This window comes from Rhagoletis pomonella, unplaced genomic scaffold (assembly GCF_013731165.1).
Source record: "Rhagoletis pomonella isolate Grant_MI unplaced genomic scaffold, Rhpom_1.0 Rhpom_scaffold_30156, whole genome shotgun sequence".
Classification (NCBI taxonomy): domain Eukaryota; kingdom Metazoa; phylum Arthropoda; class Insecta; order Diptera; family Tephritidae; genus Rhagoletis; species Rhagoletis pomonella.
The window spans coordinates 1-1142 of NW_023488577.1; the positions used below are offsets into that span (position 1 = coordinate 1).

General features: G+C 41.8%; 1 protein-coding gene across 1 annotated transcript; it reads right to left on the minus strand.

The window, feature by feature from the left end:
* Positions 1-9: 9 nt before the first annotated feature.
* On the minus strand, positions 10-1136 carry LOC118732843 (pollen-specific leucine-rich repeat extensin-like protein 1; the record flags this gene model as incomplete). The annotated part of the gene is made up of 2 exons (XM_036461949.1): positions 488-1136; positions 10-454 (listed from the first exon to the last, which is right to left on the minus strand). Coding segments are annotated over exons 1-2 (1062 nt in total), but the record flags the coding sequence as incomplete, so codon positions are not given.
* Positions 1137-1142: the final 6 nt, after the last annotated feature.

Sequence of the window (1142 nt, forward strand, 5' to 3'; positions counted from 1 at the left end):
TGGAATAGCCTTCGTTGCGTCAAGTGGAGATTTGGGTTTGTCCTCTGATTTTGAAATTGGCTCTATAGGCTTAAGACCTTTGTCTTCTGGTTTGGCAGCAAATGGAACCAAGGGTACACCTGGTTTGACATCAGCCATTTTAGGTTTGTCGAACTCTTCATCAGATTCATCAGAAGAGTACGTTTGTTGAATAGGCTTCGTTACGTCAAGAGGAGATTTTGGTTTGTCGTCTGGTTTTGAAATCGGTTCTATAGGCTTAACAAATTTGTCTTCATGTTTGGCAGCCAATGGAACCAAGGGTACACCTGATTTGACATCAGCCATTTTAGGTTTGTCGAAATCTTCATCAGAACAGTACGTTTGTTTAATAGCCTTCGTTGCGTCAAGTGGAGATTTGGGTTTGTCCTCTGGTTTTGAAATTGGCTCTATAGGCTTAACACCTTTGTCTTCTGGTTTGGCAGGCAATGCAACGAAGGGTACACGTGATTTGACATCAGCCATTTTAGGTTTGTCGAAATCTTCATCAGATTCATCAGAAGAGTACGATTGTGGAATAGGCTTCGTTACGTCTAATGGAGATTTGGGTTTGTCGTCTGGTTTTGAAATTGGTTCTATAGGCTTAACACCTTTGTCTTCTGGTTTGGCAGCAAATGGAACCAAGGGTACACCTGGTTTGACATCAGCCATTTTAGGTTTGTCGAACTCTTCATCAGATTCATCAGAATAGTACGTTTGTTGAATAGGCTTCGTTACGTCAAGTGGAGATTTTGGTTTGTCGTCTGGTTTTGAAATCGGTTCTATAGGCTTAACAAATTTGTCTTCATGTTTGGCAGCCAATGGAACCAAGGGTACACCTGATTTGACATCAGCCATTTTAGGTTTGTCGAAATCTTCATCAGATTCATCAGAAGAGTACGATTGTGGAATAGGCTTCGTTACGTCTAGTGGAGATTTGGGTTTGTCGTCTGGTCTCAAAGTCGGTTCTACATCCTTTCCATCTTTGTCTTCTGGTTTGCCAGCCAATGGAACCAAGGGTACACCTGGCTTGACATCAGCCATTTTAGGTTGGTCGAATTCTTCGTCAGATTTATCAGAAAAGTACATTTGTGGAATGGGTTTCGTTACGTCAAGTGGAGATTTTG